This window comes from Herpailurus yagouaroundi, unplaced genomic scaffold (genome assembly GCF_014898765.1).
Source record: "Herpailurus yagouaroundi ecotype Mexico unplaced genomic scaffold, PumYag 191, whole genome shotgun sequence".
Lineage (NCBI taxonomy): Eukaryota > Metazoa > Chordata > Mammalia > Carnivora > Felidae > Herpailurus > Herpailurus yagouaroundi.
In genome coordinates, this window is record NW_024412422.1 from 18,142,880 (window position 1) to 18,165,063 (window position 22,184).

The window sequence follows — 22,184 nt, forward strand, 5'->3', positions numbered from 1 at the left end:
CCACCTACCATCCATCCATCCATCATCTATCCATTCATCCATCCACCGGTCCTTCGTCTATCCATCCATCCATCCATCCGCCCACCTATCTATCGTCTATCCATCCATCCTATCCCATCTTTTGCACTTCACTTTTTTGCACCTAATGTTCTGCAAAACTTTCATATCCTAATAGCTATAGAGTATTCCGTGAAATAACATTATGTGACCGTAAAATAACCAATGCCTTTAATGAGCACTTAGCAATTGCAGTCATTGCTCTCTTATCTTCTGACACTGAATGGTGCTCAATGTTTCTGTGGAGAAGTCTCATGCCAGCCTGAATTTCCTCCCCTCGTAAGTGACAGGGACTTGCTTTTTCCTGACAAAATATTTTAAAATTTGGCATGTATCACACACGCGTGCATGCACACACTTAAGTATATATAAAGCACTGGTGGAAATACACACACACACACAGTTTAAAAAGTGTATCATGCATGGACATTTTAGAAGACAGTAAGCAAGCCGTGTACAATAAGCAGCACAATGAAGAATGTCTTTGGAACCTCCTGTATGTTCCTCCCCATAAAATCCTCATCTTCCCCACTGACACCTACTATTCTGAATCTGGTATTCATTCCCCTGTTCTTTTACATTTGCGCCTACATGAATGCATATATCCATCATCCACGAGCCGTTTGTCGTTAACTCGATGCCTACATCGCATCTTCACAGAAACATACTTTTCTGCAACTTTCAATTCCGTTCCATGGTAGAGATCAGGGGTTGCTCACACTGATGTATCTCGCTGTAATGGAGCAGTCTTCAGGAATGCGTGGGATCCCACTGCAGGAATGTGTCCCAATCTGTTTATCCATTATCCTGGCAATGGTCACTTGGGGTCTGCCATTAATGACAGCATGGCTGTGGATATTGCTAGGGGCCTTCTCGCAGACGAGTGCGAGAATTTCTCTAGGTTCTATACCTCAGAAGTGGAAATTTGGTGTCACAGACTATGCTTATCTCTCCTATTATGGGGTAACTCCAAACCACTTTCTTGTTCTTCAATTGACATCCAAGTTAGTTACCATAGAGTGCAAACATGATTTCAGGCATAGAATCCAGTGACTCATCCCAACAAGTGTCCTCCTTAAAGTCCCTTGCCCATTCAGCCCATCCCCCCACCCACAACCCCTCCAGCGACCCTCTGGTGTTTTCCTCCGACAGCAAGAGATGAGGCTTTTCCAACAACTCTGGAGAGGAGGAGGCTGCCTGACTCTTGGCAACCGGGTGGTTATAAAATTGAAATGCATTTTGGTTTTAATTTGTTTTTCCCTCATTTCTGGTGAGATGTTGTATTTTTTCTTAAATTTATTGCTGCTTTGTGTTTTCTCTTCCGAGAGAGTCCCTAACCCATTTTTCTATTTGTTTATTTGCTTTTAATTGTTGAATTCTAGGCATTCTTTATATATTATGCATCCCAATTCTTTGTCGGTCTGATGTGTTACAAACACCTTCCCCAAGTTTATGGTTTGCTTTTTGATTTTAAAAAAAGTACTTATGTTTCACACGTAGTCAAGAGTATCGCTGTCCCCTTGGTGGTCACTGTTCCGGTATCTTGTTGAAGAAATCTTTTCCCCGCAGAGCGTATAAAGACTTCTTTACGGTTTTCTTCTACATTGATTTCCTTTACTTTCCCCTCTGGATACTTAATTGATCCGCAGTTGATGTGTATAAATGGCATGAAATAGAGATCGGGTTCCTTTGTTTCTCATTTGGATAATGCCCCAGTGCCATTTTTGAAAAATATATCCCTTCTCACAGATCCATAATGGTGGTTCTGTCGCACGAAGTCTCATACTTGCATGGTTATGGACTTCCAGCGACCTATCTGCATTTGTCTTCTCTCTAGTGTTTTACCCATCCTTGGCCTTCTGGTCTTCGTACAGATTAACATTCAACCTGTCAAGCTCCTTGAAGGATATCCCAGCTGGTATTTTTATTAGAACTGCAGTGCCTCTACGTTGTCATTTGGGGAGAACGGACACTTTCACGACATTCCGTCTTTCTGTCTCTGAACACAGCACACCCACGTCTTTAAGTTCTTACGAATATTTATTCTGCCTGAACGATTAGCTAACTATTTCATTATGATTGAAATTTCATAATTAGGTGATACTTTGGTATTGATTTTTTTAACTTTTTTTTTTTCCTGCAGTATTCCTTAGTGGTAATTTCCGTTTTATGCTGTTTGGGGCCTCAATTCACATATTAGCTCTCTCGTCTACCTTACTGCCTCTATCTTTGTTTTCTTTGCATATCTGAATTCTTGATATATTAAGTTCATATTCTTTTTTAAAAAAAACTCCCGAGCCATTTAAGCACTCACAGAGAAGTCTCTCTGTTTTTTCTCTTGGTTTACGTTTTCTTCCAAAATAAATTCGTCCTCTTATGTGTGTCCTTCTTCCCTTCCTTCCCCGTTCCTTCCTTCCTCCTTCCTGCCTGCCCGCAACGTATTTACAGAATGTCCTGCCATCTTTGTTTTAAGCGGGTCTGTGCCCAACCTGGACAACTCTGACCCAGACCCAGGCCTTCCATCAGCGCTGACGTGCTGCGGATGAATTTCACTTGGCATGCTTTATCTTTCAAAATGTGTTATCAACACCCGAGCTTTCAACAGCCTGGGGTCAGGGAGAGAGGAAGAGAGCACAGTCAGGGCTTGACGGAGGGAGGCCTGTCCTCCCTGTATGCAGCTGTTTCCAAATACTCCGTGCCTGAGTTCACTCAACCCCATGTACACATCTTCCGTGTGCTTGGATAACCCTGGGCTTCGGGTGCGTACTCCAGTTCACCTCTGCCTCTTGGACCCTTGCCCAACACAAGAAAGGGAAAAAAATACGAGCACTGATTTTTCACCTACACACAAGGAAGTTCACAGACTGGAGACAAATATATTATCTTGCCCTGCCGCGTTCTCTCTCTGCTGCCTGTAGGTCTTTCGAAGTTTGTATCTTACTTATTACATTTTCTGTGTGGCTAAATTCATTTCTTCCCTGCCTGAGACCTTCGGGCCTGTGCTCCCAGCTGGGACCGACACAGATGAGAACCCCCGATGACTGTCTTCTGCATCTGGAACAAGGTGGAGTCCATCAGATGAGATATTCTGTTTCCATAAAAGGTATCTTCTCAATGGGGCACCTGGGTGGCTCAGGTGGTTAGGCGTCCGACTTCAGCGCAGGTCATGATCTCACGGTTTGTGGGTTCGAGCCCCATGTTGGGCTCTGTGCTGACGGCTCAGAGCCCGAAGCCTGCTTTGGATTCTGTCTCCTCTCTCTGCTCCTCCCCGCTCACGTTCTGTCTCTCTCAGTCTCTCAAAAATAAATAAATGTTGAAAAAAATTTTTTAAAAAGATGTCTCCTCAAAGTGCTACCCCCACGTCAGGGATGAGATCCCATAGCAGACAACCGACCAGAGCACTTTCATACACAGCAGTGGTAAGAGGTGCAGAACTTGCCGGAAGACCGGCCAGACAATGGTGGCGCAACCTGGATGTCCACACCTACGGGACGCTGCTAGCTATCCTGGGTCGGGAGGACACAGCACAGAGCTGGGGCCGCGAGGGGCCAATGGCAAGGTCTCCCTGTAGGAATTGGAGCCAGGGCACGGCTGCCCCATGGAGGGGCGTTCACGCCTGAGCCGGGACCATGAAGCGAGCCAGAAGACGATTACGCAGACTTTGTCTTCCCACACGCAAGATTCCTGCCAACGGGTCCCCTTGGCCACGTGCACTCAGAAGCCCGACGCGGTCCGTGTAGGGCGTGTGGGGAACACAGCTTCTAAGGTGGACCCAGCAGAGCACGAGAAGGTGGGAAGGAGCTGGAAAGCAAGTGACCTCAGGCACCTGCTCTCCTCCATCCTCCGTCCTTGGTGCGCGTGTCACGACCGCTGCTCGACAAAGCACAACACGGTCTTCTTACACACACCAACCTCACGTACCAGAAGTGGGAGCAGGGCTCTGCTGGGAGGTCGAAGCGTTCCCCCTGGAACTTGCTGAGGTCACCGGCTGAGATCGCTGCCTGGTCTACAGCATCCCAGAGAGTTTCTTTCCCTCGTGCGTCTGGGGCCTCGACGGGATGGTGAGAAGCCCGGGCCCTCCTGGTCCCTCCCTATCCGTGCAGAAGAGCTGGCCTTCTTATGTGGCAGCTCAGGCTTCAAGAATGAGTGCTCCTGGAGACCCTGGGGGAAGGTCAAAGCTTGCTGCGGGCTAGCCTCGGACCCCCAGATCCTCGCGACTGCCCTGTTCTCCTGGGAAAGCGGTGCACTGAGGTCGGGGCAAGGTCAGGGGGACCGGAGCCTGCCTCCCCATGGGAAGAACGTCGGAGATGCACAGCCATGCTGAGCCCATGACCCTGTGGTCTCCCCTCGCAGAGGCTCGTGGGAGGGGGACACACGCGCTGTGGGTGGATGCACGGGGGCGATTTCTGGAAACTTCTGTCTCACTCTTTGGCTCACCCCACCACCAGTCCTTTCTGTGTCTGTTGATGCTGGTATTACTTCTGCTGATGTACTTTTTCATCCACTGACTTTTTATACCTTCAGATTTGGGAGGAGAGAGGCTGACGTCTGGCTTCACTCTACCTTCTCATTCCAGAATATGCTGAGTTAGTGGCTTCCCTCAGTCATCCGGGGAAATGCCTTGTATGCAGCTTTAAGCATGCGTGGCTTTTATTATCCTTTCCGGTTAAGGCAGACGTAACGTGAACCTCGTGTTAACTCCGCCCTTTGCAGAGTAAACTGACAATGTTGTTTGGGACTCCGGGTCACGTCTGCACTTCAGCCGGTCCCTGACATACTTCCCGGTGGATGGGCTACTTACTAAATGCCCAATCCGATGCCACACGATGCGCTCAAGGTTCCATGTGGTCTTTGACTTACACCCCACGACACCAGAAACTGAGGCTCTGGGAGCTTCGATGGCCTTCCCAGGGCACAAAGTCAGGGACAATGCCAGGTGCCTGGGGCCCTGAGCAACACACCCTGTGCCCTCCTCCCAGACCCCATGTGGTCTCCAGCAGGTGAACTCGGCCCTTGGATTTGAAAGTTCTGTTCCGCATCATAGCTACCACATGTGACACGCTGGGACAGGGCCACCGCAATCCGCTACCGTCCCTCAGAGCCGCTGAACTCGCCGTGACCGGGGGTCCCACCGGAGTGGCTGATGCTGGACACACGTTCGCCGGCCTCCTCTGGAAAGCACTGGCCTGCGTGGGCACCTGCTCCCCTCAGCTCGATCCCTCGGGGAAGGGCCCCGTCCGGGTGATCTGCTCGCTGTTGAGTCCCCAGCACCAGGCTTCCCACTGGATAAACGGTTGGGAAACAGCGAGAACACTTCTGGGATCTCGTTCTCTTAAGTGACGTAGAGGCTGAGCCTGCCCCCCCACCCTGCACTTGCGAAGACGAATTTTCTAGCAGGTGCTCTGGGGTGTGTGACAGCAGGGGTGTGTTCGCAGGACGTTAAGTCGATGTGTTAAGCTCCAGGGACTCTGGCAAGTTGTGAGACCCTCCGTGCTTCCGTTTCCCCTTCTGGAAAGGCGGGTAATAACTGTGGCCAATTCATAAGGCTCTTTCGAGGATTAAGTGTGTAAAAACCATGTGAATCACTCTAAGCAGGGTCTGACACAGATAACAAGTGTTGGCTAGTATTATTTTTAAACATTTCTTTAAGCTTTTTTAATGTTTGCTTCATTTTTGAGAGAGAGAGAGAGAGAGAGAGAGAAACAGAGTGTGAGTGAAGGAAGGGCAGAGAGAGAGGGAGACACAGAATCCGAAGCAGGATCCAGGCTCCGAGCTGTCAGCACAGAGCCCGATGCGAGGCTCGAACTCACGAACCGTGAGAGCATGACCTGAGCCGAAGTTGGACGCTCGACTGAGCCATCCAGGTGCCCCAGCTACTCTTATCACCATGGTTCCTACTGTTGCCGTGTTCCAGGGTCTCACATGGCTCCCGGGCCCTGCAAGTCCCCGCTGGCTTCCTCAGAGGAGCCTGGAAGCGATATCCACACAGACGGAATCTGAATGTGCAGGAGGAGGACTGAAGACGCTCCCTCCAAAGCTGCTGACCAAAGACCACCTGAGACAGGGACGTCTCCATGGAGACCTTCATGCGCAGATGACATTTAGGACCAAAACCCATGTCTGACTTCTCCTCGCCCAGGCATGGGGTGCCCCTCCACAAACGCAGCCCTGTGCCCGGAGGTTGGGGGGGACGTGCAGAATGAGCCAGCCTGAGCCTGCTCACCCAGATCTGCGGACTGAAATCCACCCCCCGCCCAGCCCTGGGCCATCAGGGCGTTCCAGAGGGTGCCGGCACCAGGACCCTTTCCCCCCCACTGCTCTCAGTCTGGTTGACAAGGGGACCATGGGTGGCCCCACGACGCAGGTGAGATGACGCCGAGGCACTCCTAGGGACATGGAGGTCAGCCCAAAGTGACAGAGGCCAAACATGAGTGGCCGGGAGTCTGCAGAGTCAGACAAGACCACAGAGCACCCCGCTCAAGACAAGGTCTGTGTGTCCGTCCCGAAAATAACAGCAAGGGTTACAGCATTTAAACCCAAAAGGCTGACCATCCTAAGAAATCCCTTTTGTAGGAATTCCGGCCGGACCGGCCCTCTGGTGGAAGGACGGACAGCAGTTTCCAAGGCCGTACCCGGACATTCTGCCAAAACCACATCCACATGTCGGTCCACCTGTCCCCAAGAGAACCTTCCAGAACCAAGGGGAAGACGGGAACCGCCACGGTCCGCTCATTCTGTCTCCTCTCCCACATCCCTGGACGCGGTGTCAAGAGGCAGACACTGAAGGGGAGTGTGGAGACCCTCTTTCCTGTGCCCCCCCAGTCCCCAGCCAGGTAGCCAGGTGCCCTGGTGCCCGGAGCAAGACGGGAGCGTGTGGAATGCTTTCCTGGGCTTCGCGGCTTTCCCCCTTGTGGCTGTTTCCCTGGTCAACGGGAAGAGGAAGTCCATGCCTGTGGCTGACTTTCGCTGACCCTGACCTCACGTGCTTCCAGTGCAAGCAGCGAAAGGTTTCTGCCTCACGGAGCAGACGTTCTAGTAGAAGAAAGAAGGTACGTTGCGTGCGGCTTAAAAGATTCCCAAGGACGGGGGCGCCTGGGTGGCGCAGTCGGTTAAGCGTCCGACTTCAGCCAGGTCACGATCTCGCGGTCCGTGAGTTCGAGCCCCGCGTCAGGCTCTGGGCTGATGGCTCGGAGCCTGGAGCCTGTTTCCGATTCTGTGTCTCCCCCTCTCTCTGCCCCTCCCCCGTTCATGCTCTGTCTCTCTCTGTCCCAAAAATAAATAAACGTTGAAAAAAAAAATTAAAAAAAAAAAAAAAAGATTCCCAAGGACAACATGAGCGCACGGAATGTCGCCTTCACTCTAAACTCTGAAACTCCCTGGGGGTAAGAGGCGAGCTCCCTCTGTAGATGTTTCCTTTTGTCCCCAAGGACCAGAATCTCGCTCAATGGTCTTTAACTCGCTGGGGTGCCTTCTCCCGCAGGGGATGCGTGGCAGTATCCGGGCACACTGTGGGGGTGTCACTACTGGGGTTTCTGTCCTACGGCATCTCGCAGGTGCAGGCCAGAGAGGCCGCAGGACACAGGCTGAACCCCTACCCCCAACAAAATACTACCCGATCCGAATGTCAGCAGCGCGAGGCTGAGAAACCTAGCCCGCTCTATTGGCTTATCACCCAAACTGTAGAATCAATACCCAGACGCCCTTACGGAAACAAACCCATCACCCCTGCAGGACTCCGAGGGACTCAGGCAGGTATGATGGCTTCAAGGAGGTGCAGTAATTGCGTACCTCACTCTAATTGTGAGCGTCCCTCCAAAGCAGGCAGCGTCGGGAGCAGGGAGACGGGGGCGAGGAAGGGGGCAGCCTCCCGGTGGCGGGGCGAGGGAGACACGCCCCCAGCCGCTGGCAAGGGTACCGTCGGCCAGGGTGGGTCAGCCGGGTAGGACGCATCCCTGATGCAGTGCGGTGACCGTGGTTCTCCACCTCCATGGTTTCAACCCCATGCCCCTCACAAGGTCTCATCTTGAGAAAACCAGCAGACAACCACCCCTCCCCCCCGCCCCCGCCCCCGCCCCTGGAGGCACATTCTTCACATCTCCCTACAGTAAAGTCTCAAAACTGCCAGGGTCATCAAAAACTATGTGTGACTGAGGCACCTGGGTGGCTCAGTCGGTTGAGCATCCGACTTGGGCTCAGGTCACGATCTCACGGTCTGTGAGTTCGAGCCCCGCGTTGGGCTCTGTGCTGACAGCTCGGAGCCTGGAGCCTGCTTCGGATTCTGCGTCTCCCTCTCTGTGCCCCTCCCCTGCTTGTGCTCTGTCTCTGTGTGTCTCTTAATAATAAATAAACATTAAAAAAAATTTTAAAAAACAATGGGTAAGAAACGGTCAGTCAGGGAATCTCAGGAGACCCAATGACCACACGTACATGACATCGTGGACAGGCTCCTGGAACAGAAAGAGGGCATACTAACGTACGATGTTAACAACACGGGAAACCAGCCGGGAGACTGTCCTACACGGACTTCACGACCTTCCCGTATGTCGACATCTATTCTAAAGCCAAAAGCTTCTTTAAAACAGACGGAAAGCCCTCCTTTCTCTGTCCCCCTCTCACCCGCTGTCCACCCCACATGAGGCCGTTAATGCCCACTAGCGTCCCAGCCACGGGGGTCAGGGACCTCGCTGGGGTTTGGGGAGGCCCAGCACACACCCCCTTTCCGAGGGCACCCCAGGTTCCCCATGAGGGAAACACCTTCTCCCGCGGGAGGCGCTCTTAGTGACAGGCAGGGGATGGCCGGGACCTATGTCTCATTATGGGAGCCACCCCGGGCCCCCGTGTCACCCAGGGCACAGGCAGCAAGTAGACATGAGAGCCAGCGGGAGCCTCCCGAGAGTCTGTGCACCTGTTGTGAGCACGACAAGGACAGATGAAGGGGTTCACGCTGGGGGTAGGCTGTTCCGTCCACCTCTTCTCAGACGCGACGCCGGGTGCCCCCTCTCTTATTAATTCTTGAGACCCACGATATACATCCGGCAAGCCCTTTATTTATGTATTTTTCTTAAATGAGCCAGACGGAGATTTATGGTCTGCAGCTAAGACTATCACTGGCTACAGCAAGGGCATATTTTACCTGGAACAGAGTAGGACGAGGGCCCTATTCTAGGTCAGGGCAGGTTCAAAGGCTGCATCCTTCAAGTGAATTGAGCGCAGGGCCCGTCTCAAGCCACCACACTATCCTCCAACAACCTCAGGATCTGGCACAGAGGGCTTTCCAAGCCACCACGAAGCCCTTTCGAGCCTTACCCATCCCGGGCCCCCTTTCTCCCCTCATCAAATATTCTATGTTGTTCTCTCACGGCCGCCTTCACAACCCTCATCTTTGCAAGAACACCTCCTTGGTAATAATGTCTGATTCAGAGACGACCTCGCGTCTGACCACCGTGCCAGACACGACGTAGGTCACACACTCTTGAGCGTTTAGAGAGGGACACGGCAGAGACCTCAGGAAACTGCCTGCGTTCATTCGTAATGTGATGTGTTCATTCACTCATTGGTTCAACCAACTTAAGAGTATCTCTGACTTTGACAAAAGCCCCCATTCATCTGAGTATTGTGCCACTGTCCTGGACCTTTCCACCTGCACTTCCCGGAGTGGTCGGGAACCAAGCTCACATTATGCAAATACTTGCCTCTAGCCCCAAGTTCAGATCTGATGACCCGGACCCCTTTCCAACTGACGTCCTGGGGGGAAAGGAACGGAAGCATAGGTAGGGGGCATGTGACAGAGAGCCCACATTCTCTTCTTCCTCCAGACACATAATCAGGTGATCAGAGACCTCGGATGCTTCTGAAATTGGCCCTCTGTGGGGGAAGAGACCGGACAGAACAGAAGGCAAGAACACAAAGAAAGAACCCAGCTGCCATGGGACGCTTCAGTTGTCTCCTTGAAGGAAAACATTTCCTGAAATTCAAAGGGATCCTCAGATGTCTAACGAATGAAAGCATTTATTTGTTTTTCCTCTTTTGTGGAGCTCTGCCCGGGAGAGCAGGAGCTATGAGAGAGAAGACAGTTCCTAAGATGACAAGAGCCCCACCCAGTTTTCTTCTTCTCGACAGTTAATGCACACACCCGGGCACTGACACACACACGTATACGTATGCACGCATGTGCACACACGCATGCAGACATATACATACACACCTGTGCAAACACACCTACACACAAGTACACGTGTGCACACATATCCGCATACACCTGCCCACATGCACATGCACCTGCACACACATATACACACACCTGCCTGCATATACACCTTCACACACGCACACATATGCACACATATTCACACACCTGCCTGCACACACATGCAGACATGCACACTCCTGCACCCACACGTACATGTATGCATGCACCTGCTCACACACATCTGCACACACCTACACATATGAACACATCTGCACACACCCACCTGCACACACACACGTGCACACACATACAACTAAGGTTTTAAACCGCCATTCCTGATGACTTGCAGGACACAACTGGATTCCTGCCCTGTGTGTTAGCCCTGGTGCCACACTCAGGTCACAGGCTCAGAACAAGCAAGGGAGGTGGCAGAAGGCAGTGAACCACTCTCGGCAAAGAGCTCAAGGGGCAGCAGCTGCATGGACTGGAGGGCCCCCTCCTGCTGGTGGCACTGAATTTGGTCCCCTTCCCACTCTGGCCATCCTTCAGTGGCCATGGATGTCCTGCTGACACCTGACCTGTATGCCATAAGCCCACCCCTGACCACATGAGCATGTCCTCACGGAGCATCTAGAAACAGAAGTCACAAATGCAGACAAAAGCCCCCGAGGACACGCGGCTGGATCCTGCAGGGTCATTTATAGCAGGTGGCCAGCCAGACGGAGCAGACCCGCCCTCACTCTGAATATTTGGAGGCTACACTAAATTAGTGTCAAACTGACTTCATTAAAAAAGACACATGGTCTCACTACTTTGTAATGATGAGCAATCAGACTGAACGCTAACAGCACGACCTGATTCAGGATCACCTCCAGCCGTTACCACAAACCCCAATGACTCACCAGTAACGACAGCATGTGGAGGATGCAGCAAACACATCATCAGTGCTTTCCAAGGGGCACAAGGTGTGCCCCTCACCAGGCTCAACACACATATATGAACATTTAGTTCACAATGATCGTAACCGAAAAACTAAACTTTTCTACCAATTTCTAACCAGGGACTCTGAACAAACACACCTCTGCTCCACACCCCAAGTGCTCAAATCTTTACCTTCTAAGTGGCCACGCCGGGGGGTTTCAAATGTGTCTGTTTCGGATTTTGCAAAGATGTGGACTCCTCGGATTATGTGGCCCAGCAATGCCAATTTCCGCTGGCTTTGTTACCGCTCGCCAACGACCGAGCGGCCCTCGGGACTCTGATGACCACGCACAGTGGGCGGTAGGCGGTCACCAGCTACAAAGCTTCCTGTGAAGTGTAATACTCCATATGCAACTGTGTCCCCCAAAAAGCTGGATGTGGACATCATCTCCTGGAGAGTCAAGGCTTCAAGAGATTTGGGGTTTTCACCCTGGGTTCGGGAAATCGACAATCAGCACTTGGCAAACCTACCGGACGGCAGAGGGTCCAAAACCACCCAAGAACAAAGCTCCCCTTATTCCAAACCTTTGCCTTCTCTCATCAGAACAGCTCTCGACATCAATAGCCACCTCCACAAAGAACATTATAGAAGACCGTATGTGGAGAGGCAGAGAGCAGAGCCAGCAGACCTGTGACCAGCTGCATCCAGGTCTGATTCCAGAGGACGGAGGGAGAGCTAATGAGGTCTCAGCCCCGCAGATGTGTTTACGTGACCTAAATCCCTGTGGTCAATCCCCAGCCGTGCCGCCAGCCCACGCTGAAGGTTTGACCTGCTGGAATCAGCTGCGTTCAACCGTGAGATTAATGTTGTGCATTAGTTTCTGTTCCTTTGGTCAAGATTAAGAGGTCATACATCAACAAAGCTTAAATGTGCACCGTATAAGCAAAAGAATGAATCCTTTCTGAAACTCACCCACCCCTTCACAAAGCCAAAGAGAAAGGGGAAAAAGAAAACGAAGAAAAAGCAGGTATTAAGCCCACGTGGAGAGGGACGAGACAAGAGGAGCATCGCCGTGTGAACTCTAAAAGCCACACAGACGCTCGGTCTCACGTACGCTAACAGCCCCTTTTCAGGGATCATGACAGATGTCATTACGTAGCACGTGAGACCACGTCACTGCGTTCGCTAACAACGTCAGGGCACTTTGAGTGACCCGATCAGTCACGCCCAGATAGCTGTATACTGAAGTCTGTCTTGTGTTTAAAACAAACAAAAACCGATCTAATGAAAATCCAATCAGGCCAAGGCCGGTAGCTTCTGTGACATAGTACATCCCAAAGAGAAAACCAACCCGTTCTTTCCCCCCAAAGTACCCAGTCCTCCGTTTAAATGTCTTCTTGTCTCTGGTACGCTCTTAAGTAAGTAACACTCTCAACAAATTCTACTATAGATTCTTCACACGTTAATGCTCTTTTATATTTCGAACACTGCGTTCTATTTCCAGAGAGAAACAGAGTGAGGCTGGTACCGTATCGTACTGAGAGCTCACGGGCTCGGAACAGACTTGAGCTGGCAAAACCCTATCGTCTCTCCTTCCGACAACCGTCGCGATCCCATTCGCCGACTCGTTTCAACTGCGAGCACCGGGCTCCCCGATGCTCCAAGGGCCCCAAGGGACCTCGCTAGCATTCCTACAACTTCCGAGGAGACCCCACCCTCGGGCAAAGGCGCACATCAGCGTCCCGCGGGCTGCTCTGGGAGGGCCCGGACCATCCTGTAATGAAAATGTCTTCACCACCAAATTGCCTCCCGGGAAAGGACAGCCCGTTCTATTTTCCCGGAAAGGGGGGTTCATACAACTTGGGAGGCAGTAACTCAGCGCTCGGGGTCAACGGGTGGGTCTCTGGAGGCGCCGTGTGGCCTCAGAGGCACATGGACAGGTGCGCACGGACAGGTGCCGCCGGGGAACTCACCTCAGCGTGAAGCGATCGGCGCTGCAGTTTCGGGACACGGCCACAGGGAAGGTGAGCACTTCGCCCTGCCTCGCCGTGCGGGCCGAGTACCGGATGGCCACGTTGCTGTCCAGACGCAGCTCCCTCAGGGCGGGCCTGCTGCCCGTCTGGTAGAGGAAGACGCTCCCGATCCTCTGCAGGCGGGGCACGGCCTCCTCCGGCCCGTCCCTCCCCGGCAGGATGGAGTTGCCCTTCCCGGCGTCCCCGCCGCCGGCACAGTCCCCGCGCCCGTCCCCCGGCTGCACGGCATAGTAGAGCTCCACGGGGCTCCCCTCGGGCGGCCCCGGCGCCTTCTTCCTCCCGGCCAGCACGGTGGGGGGCCCGAACCAGCCGGCCAGCAGCTCCAGCTCGGCCACGCACAGCCCCAGGGCCCCCTGCAGCCGGCAGCCGGCCCGCACCTCCCGGGTCTCCCGGAAGGCGAACACCCGCAGGCAGGGCAGTCTCTCGCCCGGGCTCCGCGCCGCCCAGTCCCGGCCCAGCAGATGGAAGAGCACCTGTACCTTGGGGCGGCTCAGGTACACCTTGTCCCGCACGATGTGCGCCCTCAGCTTCCAGTTGAGGCCGAACTTGCTGGTGAAGCCAAAGGGGCTGGAGGGCAGCATTAAGTCCTGGGGCACCACCTGCTCGATGGAGAAGGGCCCGTAGCTGGCGTTCAGGACGGGCAGCCGCTTGGATTTGTAAATCAGGAAGGATTCCACGCGGGACTGCAGGCTGGAGTTTCTCATGATGTCCTGGTTGGCCTCCTTCAGGAAGAAGGACACGTCGGTGTTCTTGATGTGGTAGGTCACGGGCAGGTAGGTGGGCAGCAGGGAGAACCTCTGGATACTCTCCAGGACCCCGCGGCACTCGGTCACTGCGGGAGGGAACCGGGGCAGAGGCGTTAGAAACCCGGGGCGGCATCTCCGCGTCCCTCTGGTACGTACAGATCACCCCCTTTGTCCCCACCACCCAACTCTTTACCCAAACCTTCTAAATCATCCACTCACTTGGCACGAAGTATGTCGCTCTTATTTTTTTAGTATTTTTAAAGTTTATTTACTTACTTGTTTTGAGAGAGAGAGAGAGAGAGAGAGAGAGAGCAGGGGAGGAACAGAAAGAGAGGGAGACACAGAATCCCAAGCGGGCTCCGCACTGTCAGCTTGAAGCCCGATGAGGAGCTCGAACTCACGAACCTGTGAGATCATGACCTGAGCTGAAACCAAGAGCCAGACGCTTAACTCGCTGAGCCGCCCAGGCGCCCCATTGAGTATGCTGTTTTTAAAATGGGGTTGTGCCTAAAACTTACTCTTTTTGCTCAAAGGAGAGGGCATCTGGCATCGGGAAAGTCTTAAGAGTGTGCAAGCACCAGAAAGAGGAGGCTGTTCTCGTTAGCTCCATCGGACAGACGGACGCCAGGTGGAGAACTCACTTCCTCAGCGCAGGGACTGAGGCTGCGTCCACCTCCCACCCATGACACACGTAAGGACACGCCGGCCACTGGGAAATGACAAGGGACTCGGGGCAAAGGGAAACTAAAACGGGCCACGACAATCACGCGGACGTCACGCGCACCCCTCGGGGTTATGCTGAGAAATGAAAAGCCCAGAAGGATCTGCTGGGAACAGTTACAGGAGAGGACCTGACCACGGCACGGCAGACCCGCGTGTCCCGAGGCAACCGGCCCCTCGCATCACAGCCGCGCCCCCCCCCCGCCCGAAAGCCATCTTGATACTAGTGCACAAAAGGTATTCCTTTCTCCCCTCGCTGAACACAGCCCTCCGTCAGGGAGCGGGGGCAAAAACCCAAGCTGTTTTTACAGTACGCCTTATTTTCTGTAAGAAAAACACAGACGCAGAAACTGCACAACGCAAGAACCAATTTAATGGCTTTTAGAAATGGAAATTATTGGCCTTGGGAACACTGACTTTCCAGGCAAAGTTCCACAAGTCACACAAAGCCCTTCTCATTAGGAGCCATGTAATCATCTCTGGTTATTCCGCCATAAAAGCTACTCGAGCCCTGACGCTCATTGTGCCAACCTGCTTCAAAGGCCCGCGTGAACACCTGTTCCGGCACACGCCGCCTCCCCGAGTCTGGACCCCTCGCAGCAACTGTCTGCGAGCAGAAGACAAAGCAAAGGACTCAGAGGAAGGGCTCCTGCGCTCGGCTCTGCCGTACGTGTTTGGGAGGTGACAGGCGCTGAACCTCTCGGCCCCTCGGGGCGCCGGTCTGCAGAGTGAGGGCCCCGATCAGGGCACCGAAGAACCGTCCAACCACAGCACTGCCGGGAGCTAAGTAAGCTACACTCACTCCACTTCTGGACGCGAAGCCGGGTCGCGACGGACGTTCGTCCCGAGCGTAGCGACAGTCGCGAGTGAAGAACTCTCTCAGTCCCACGGCTTTGTCAACCCCAGGCCAGGCGGAGTCCCAATCAAGCAACAGGGTTTGTGTGGTGCTGACCCGGTGGAAGCGGCCGAAAAGTGAGCAGCTGTGACCGACCGGAACAGCGACGTCATACGGTTCAACCTAATAAGGAGGACTTTCTGTTCCCCAAAATCAGAATATCAGAGGTAGAACCAGACTCTTTCATTCCTTAACAGGATTGAATTTTTTAAACTTTCTGGACATCACTCGGGAGTCATGTTTCCTATCCTCCTGTATCTTCCCACAGGAGTTTTAGTGAAACCAGAGAACACGGAGTGGATCTGCCGCTAATGTTCTGGACTGAACGCTTTGTCCCCTCACTGGCACCCTGTCCCCACCCTCTGCTGCGCTCCCGCCACGCTCAAAGTCACTTCTCTGGAGTGCTTCCCCGGACTGCATGATTCTGGGCCACGAGCCCCATCCACGTCCCGCACGCTCCTACACAGGGCGGAAGGGCGCCCAGAAAATTTCGGGTACCCAATAAATATTTGATGAATGTGTGAGTGGTTGGGCCGACAAATGAATTATGCCGTTAACATTACAAAGAGTGGATTATACGTTTACAGCGGGATTTTAGCTGCCGTCTTCTGTCCATCATCTCTTTGTAAGTGGAATCCTCGATCCCATTACGGGCTCCATGAAACACTAGTGATGTGGGGCCAAGGAAGACAAGCTTCTCCAGGCAATGAGATCTCTGAAGGACCTACATCAATGACACAGTGTCTCCTGATTCTTTTTTTTTTTTTAATGTTTCTATTTTTATTTTTGAGACAGAGAGAGACAGAGCATGAGCAGGGGAGGGGCAGAGAGAGGGGGAGACACAGAATCTGAAGCAGGCTCCAGGCTCTGAGCTGTCAGCACAGAGCCCGACTCGGGGTTCAAACTCACGGACCGCAAGATCATGACCTGAGCCGAAGTGGGAGGCTTAACTGACTGAGCCACCCAGGCGCCCGTCTCCTGATTCTTAAAAAGACACCTGGGCACTCGACAGAACAACTGCCTTGAGCCGCCCACACCAGCTTCTCATTGCTTCCAGAAACCGCCAAAACCAAACCACCAAGTTACAGAAAGTTAAACATCCACGGTAGACACCAAAACTGTGTGCACTTTCCTGTTGAACCCCTGACCCCCACTCCTTGAGGACACCAAACTTAATTGTGCAACTAATTACATATTCCAAGGGCAATGCCTACGGGTCCTCCGACTTTATTTGGGAAAGCAATAAGGGGAGGTCACAGCAAACATTGTTGAGAGGGAAGTAATTTCTAAGCTTTCTTCCGCAGGTGGCTTACTTGTCTTTTTGCCTGGTATCTGACCCACATGTTTATTGCTTAAAAGCGCTCCGAGTTGACCTAAAGCTAGTGTTATTTCTTTGTCCTTCCTTTTTTCTTTCTTTCTTTCTTTTTCTTCCTTCCTTCCTTTCTTTTTCTTTCTTTTTAACCAAACTGCAAAACTCATGCCAATTCCGTTCCACAGTGCACAAAACGGACTAAGAAGTAAAACTCATTACCCTTGAATCCCCACAGGGGTGGCTACTATAACCTAAGAATACCAATTCTCCATCAACATGAGCAAGGTGTCAGATAACCAAGAAGCCATGCCCAGTAAAGCTCAATGAATAACCCATTAAGAAAAAAACTACATTTGGTTTTGAAGCCATGGCTTTAAACAGTAATTTGAAGGAAAGCGACAGGTTCCCATCTTAAAGCAGTTCAGAGTGGCATCAGAGAGACCTTTATATTAATTCTAGCATTTTTGAAAAGATAATTTTTCCCTAAGTAGTAACTTTTAAGAAAGATGGGGGAGATGGCAATTTGAGCACAGACTTTCCTACTTTCCTCCGGGCAGGCCAGAAAGCACACGGAGGGCATACGGTAACAAGCAGAAAGGTCATTACCTGCACTGACCATGAGGTTCAGTCTGCACGCCAGGAACCATGGGAGGTCCCGAGAGATCACAGGGTAGGTTCTAACCCCACCAGCCAAAACACAGGAAGCCAGGATCAATTTCCAACAAACAGAGACATTTCAGGGCCATGCTTATGAAAGGAAGTAAATGCGTTGTTTATTGGAAATTCAAACGTAACAGAAGTCCGTGTCTTTATTTGCTAAATCTGGAACCCTAAGCAGAGCAGGCAGCCAGGTAGAAACTATCAGATATTTCTCTTTTTTTTAAATGTTTATTTATTTTTGAGATAGAAAGAGAGAGAGAGAGTGAGTGGAGGGACAGAGAGAGACAGAGAGAGGGAGACGCAGAATCCGAAGCAGGCTCCAGGTTCTGAGCTGTCAGCACAGAGCCTGACGCGGGGCTCGAACCCATGAACCGCGAGATCATGACCTGAGCCAAAGCCGGACGCTCCACCGACTAAGCCACCCAGGTGCCCTAAACTGCTTGCTATTTCTAGGAGCAAAAGTCCTGAACCCCATGGATCCTGTGCACTTGGTGAGCTCCCGACGCTGGCAGTGAACTTTTGCAATTAGCTGAGTTGAAAGACCCCAGAGTCAGGGCGTCCTGCTGACAGGGAACAGAACGTGAGACATAGGCTCCCACTGCTCCTGGGATGCACCCAGGCCAACCCTAAACTGGTCCAGAGCACAGTAGCTGGGCATGTCCACAAACCCAGTGCACCCTTGCACTGCTCAAGCTGCAGGGCCCCCCACATAGGGTAATGAAGGATCAACACCCCCCCCCCGGGTGAATTTCTGTCAGGAACACTAATAGAAGAAAGAAAACTAGGGAGAGAAGAATGCACTCCATTGTGTGAAGGGAAACTTCCCTGCAAGAGACTTCCCTCCTACAGAGACAGTGAAACAGAAAAAGCAAAGGAGCAAAAAGCAGAGAGGAATGGAATCCACATGCAAAAACAGCAAAGCAAAAGAAACAAATTTAAAAAGGCATTCAAGAGGCCAAGGAAGGACACAGCTTTGAAGCATACCCATCAGAGGGGAGGGACGTGCATGTTACCCAGGACAACTTTTAAGCTCCCCACAATTAAGACCGTCTCGGCCCTTTGCCATTTCTAATGCGATAAAGACTAAGGGGTAAGAATCTGGCAGTATTAAAAGTGAAGGGTTTAAAATGATTTCAGAGGCAATAAAACAGATTTGAGAAAGCAGAAAATTGAATCTATCATATGTGAAGGGGGACTTTGGAAGCTTTCCCTAAAGGTAAATGGTTAAAGACAAAGAAATTAAAGCAGCCAGGGACAGACTGCCAACAAGTGAGTCACACATCAGCTGTGCAGGGCACAGAGTGGGGCTTTTGGGGAAGATACCAGAAAAAGCCAAAAGCAGCATCGCAGAAAGACAACCGAGAAAAGAAAACGTTCCTGATTAAAAACAAAAAGAGGGGCGCCTGGGTGGCGCAGTCGGTTAAGCGTCCGACTTCAGCCAGGTCACGATCTCGCGGTCCGTGAGTTCGAGCCCCGCGTCGGGCTCTGGGCTGATGGCTCGGAGCCTGGAGCCTGTTTCCGATTCTGTGTCTCCCTCTCTCTCTGCCCCTCCCCCGTTCATGCTCTGTCTCTCTCTGTCCCAAAAAGAAATAAAAAATGTTGAAAAAAAAATTAAAAAAAAAAAAACAAAAAGAAACCCATTTCACCTAATTTCAAGGAAGCAGAGATCTGATCCCACACACCTCCTACCTGCCCCCCCACACCTCCCATCCAGTGACTCCAGGCCCTGGGCGCCAGTCCCCCACGGTGGCAGCACGTAGACCACGGAAACAGACAGACCTTACGGATCAGGGGTCACCCTCCCCGCCGCCTCCCAGAGCCAGCTGTTAAACGTTCCCTGTCTGACGACTGGGGTTTTGCTCCCCACAAGCCACTGGGCTCTTACGGCTTTGCTGTTGTCCTTCCTGTTTGTTGTGACCCCTAAAAAGGTTTCCACGGCTAGGCAATGACTCCCACGTCAAATCTGTACCCTGCAGCTCACCGTTCACAACGTCCTGGTATTTATAATGGTTGTAATGGCCAGTTATAATGGCCTCTCCCGCAAAGCAAATCTCTAGCTGGAAAGATGCCATCTGTCCCAGCCTACAGCACTGCTGTCTGGGGCCTCTGCTTCTAGGCAAGTCAGCCCGTTCATTCACCCCACTCCCACGGGGTCTCCAACACGTATGCGGTTCTTGATGCTGTTTTTCTCCTTGGGTATGCGGCAAACCCCCACCAAGTGACTTAGGTAATAATTATGCTTCTTTACTTCCAGACGCTGTCCTGTATGCTCTAGAGGGGTGGGTGACCCCGCGATGCTCAGCAACCCCACGCGGCAGGTGCTTTGTATCACCCTTACTTGGCAGTGAGGAAACGGAGATGCTGAGAAGCTGAGTGGTCTGAAGTCATGCAGGTGGTTAAGTGGCAGACACGATTCACACCCCAGAGTCCGGCTCCTCTACCACCACACAATGTGACCCTCCAGGAGCGAGTCAAGGACTCGGCCCTGTTCTGTTCGTCTTTCCATGTGAATCTATGCTTTTCCTAGAATGTGGCATGAGTGTCAATGGCACCACGATTGACGATTCCCAGTGGTGCACAAAAAAGCGTATTTTTAAAATCGCAATGAGCCAGGCATCTCTCTTAACAAATACGGGAAACAATGTAATTCCTATATCACGTCCAAGAATCTTGGATAACACTGCTTAGGTTGACACTATGGGAGGTACATCATGCTAATCTGTCTACACCGGCAGCATGGATTACAAGCAAAGGGCTTAAAGAACCCACTGCTGCTCAAAAGTTATGAAAACAACACATGTGGGGCCCCCGGAGCAAGCGCAGAGCTGGGCAGTTTGGGGGCTTTATTACCTATTCATGAGAAGGTTAGCTCCAGAAAAACACATGAGTGGTTCTTCAGGATCTCTGTCAATAAAAGGACACTTTTAGAGACACTTGCGGAGAACTGCACCCCCCCCCCGCCACCGCCCCGTTTCCCTGCAGCACTGGGAATAAGGAAGAATGTCCCAAGATGGAGATTGACACATTTCCTTTCCATGCACGGTCCTTAAGTGGATTCCAAAGCCCAAATTTGTTGTTTCAGATATTTCAGAGGCGAATCTGTCTCCATTTCCCAAGCACGTTTTCATGCCTTGAATGAGTCAGGCAATGGGCATTTTACTGCCGCTTTTCCAAGGAGCAGCCAGTGGCACAGGCAGCACCCCCCACCCCCGTGTAGATCTAAGTGTGAGAAGCGTCCCACTTGAAGAATCATTTGTCATGAAAAACGTGTTTGGAGGCTGTGAAGTTATCTTCAAAGCAAGACACGCTTCTGCTTCTGTGGTCACGGTGCCTTTCACAGTAGGGACAGACGCTGTCCAAGGTGCTGAGGAGACCAGCTTAAACAAGAGGAACAAGGTCTCCATCCCCAGGACGCAATGTCCTGGTGAGAGGGGCACAATTAAAACACAAGCGATGAGTCCCTGCCACATGACCCAATGTCGCAGCAAGTGCCGTGTCGGAAACAAAGCAGGGCTGGAGGGTGGAGGGTGGCACGGCCAGTCACGTGAGACTTCCGCCTACGACAGGGAGAGGCAGTGAGGAGTTCTGTAGCCCCGTATGTATCACTCACATTCAGTCCTTGTCAGTCTTGACATTTCACGAGCTAAATGCAAAAGCCTGGAAATGGAACAGGAGCTCCAACGGTCTCAATCGGGAACTCTCAACTGAGGACTACGGAGGGAACTGGTCATTGTAGAAAGTCGTTTTGTGCATTGCTGAATATTTATCAGCAACCCCGGCCTCAACCCACCAGATGCCAGTAGAACCCCCTTGCTCAGCTGTGACAGCCATTCATACCTCCAGACATTGCCAAATAACCCCTCCGGGTACAGGTGCCAGATAAACACAGGCACTTATTTAAATGTGAACTTCAGAATAACAATGAATGCTTTTCTTAGCGTAAGCGTGTCCCAAATATTGCATAGGACATTCATTGTTTATCCCAAAATCAAATTTAACTGGAAGTTCTGCATTTTTATTTGCTCTATCTGGCAACCCTCATTAGGAAGCAAAACCACTCCTGAGAACCACTACTCCAGTTTTGCAATTTAAACACTATATGTACGCACACCACGTATGTATGTATGTACGTATGCATGCATACCAGTAACAGATTTACGGGCCAAAAGGACACAATCAAATGCTCTGACCATGCAGATTAGTGAACGCACAATGGCAACTGACCTTCCAGACAGACTATCAAAGATGAGATTAAAGAAACCAGGATCTGTTATTACCAGATTCTGAAAATAGAGCTAAAACTCTATTTTTGTCTCTACGAACACAACTAGAAAAGTCACGTTCAATATAGCGTATTTTTCCTCTCAGAATCGGCAAACAGTTTTTAACTCACAGTGAACAATGCTGTCCAGAGTTCAGCCACAGCTACACTGGTAAACAGGGCTTGGTGTAGAAGCATGTCTAGGGCCATATTGCCTAAAGATGACTGACGTATCTAAGAGAAAGTTGGCCTCATTCATCGTATGCTTTGCCATCTATTCCTAGACTTGAAAAAATAAGGAAATGCAGGGGACAGTCTACATTTTAAGACTGTTCAGTGCAGTGTCAGACTTAAAAAAATGGCAACAAACTAAGTATCAAGTGAAAGTG

At 51.6% G+C, this 22,184-nt stretch overlaps 1 protein-coding gene across 2 annotated transcripts in view; it reads right to left on the bottom strand.

The window, feature by feature from the left end:
• LOC121010435 (transmembrane protein 132D) overlaps window positions 1-22,184 on the bottom strand; it is a 565,590-nt gene that overhangs the window by 395,697 nt on the left and 147,709 nt on the right. For both annotated transcript variants that reach the window (XM_040444102.1, XM_040444101.1), the window contains exon 2: window positions 13,142-14,033. In XM_040444102.1, the coding sequence (XP_040300036.1) occupies window positions 13,142-14,033 (892 nt within the window). The remainder of the gene's footprint in view (window positions 1-13,141; window positions 14,034-22,184) is intronic.